The sequence below is a fragment of the Elephantulus edwardii genome, unplaced genomic scaffold (assembly GCF_000299155.1).
Source record: "Elephantulus edwardii isolate Elephantulus edwardi_28Jun2011 unplaced genomic scaffold, EleEdw1.0 scaffold00019, whole genome shotgun sequence".
NCBI classification, from domain to species: domain Eukaryota; kingdom Metazoa; phylum Chordata; class Mammalia; order Macroscelidea; family Macroscelididae; genus Elephantulus; species Elephantulus edwardii.
Window position 1 is genome coordinate 22,104,247 of NW_006399769.1, and position 814 is coordinate 22,105,060.

General features: G+C 28.5%; 1 protein-coding gene across 1 annotated transcript in view; it reads left to right on the forward strand.

The window, feature by feature from the left end:
- Nucleotides 1-9: 9 nt before the first annotated feature.
- LOC102874378 (putative uncharacterized protein YIL100C-A-like) overlaps nucleotides 10-814 on the forward strand; it is a gene marked incomplete at both ends in the record, with an annotated part of 2,377 nt that continues 1,572 nt past the window's right edge. Inside the window, 3 exons of the mRNA XM_006882396.1 lie at nucleotides 10-78; nucleotides 128-155; nucleotides 621-671. Of these exons, the coding sequence (XP_006882458.1) occupies nucleotides 10-78; nucleotides 128-155; nucleotides 621-671 (148 nt within the window). The remainder of the gene's footprint in view (nucleotides 79-127; nucleotides 156-620; nucleotides 672-814) is intronic.

Here is an 814-nt window from a genome sequence, read left to right on the forward strand (position 1 = left end):
GTGTGTATATATGTCTACACACACACATATATACACTTGTGTGTATATATATACATACACATGTACATGTGTATGTATGTATACCTATGCATATATATAATACATACGCATATTTACTCATATATAGATACAAGTGTGTGTACATATTCACTTGTGTATATATACACACACACACTTATATATATATACGTACACTTGTATGTATATGTGCACACATATATATGTATATTATATACACACACACACTTGTATGTATATATACACTTGTATATATGTATACACACATATATCTCATGTACGTACACGTGTATATACATATACATGCATAAACGTTTATATATATACACACACACATATACACTTTTATTTATATATACACACTTGTTTATATATACACTTGTATGTATATACATATACATACACACACTTGTATATATCCATATATATATACACACTTGTACATGTATATAGACATATGTATAAACATTTGTGTGTATATATATACATATACACTTCTATTTACATACATATATACACTTTACATATATACATATATACTTGTATGTATACATATATACACTTATATATGTATATACATATATATACACATATATACACACATACACACTTGTATATATACACGTATATACACTTGTGTATACACACGCATATATACGCTTCTATAGATATACATATATACATATATGTTGTTGTGGTTGTTATGTGCCGTCAAGTCGCCTGTGACTCATAGCGACCCTATGTACAACAGCCCTAAACTCTGCTCTGTCCTGTGCCAATCGCACTGTCCCTGACA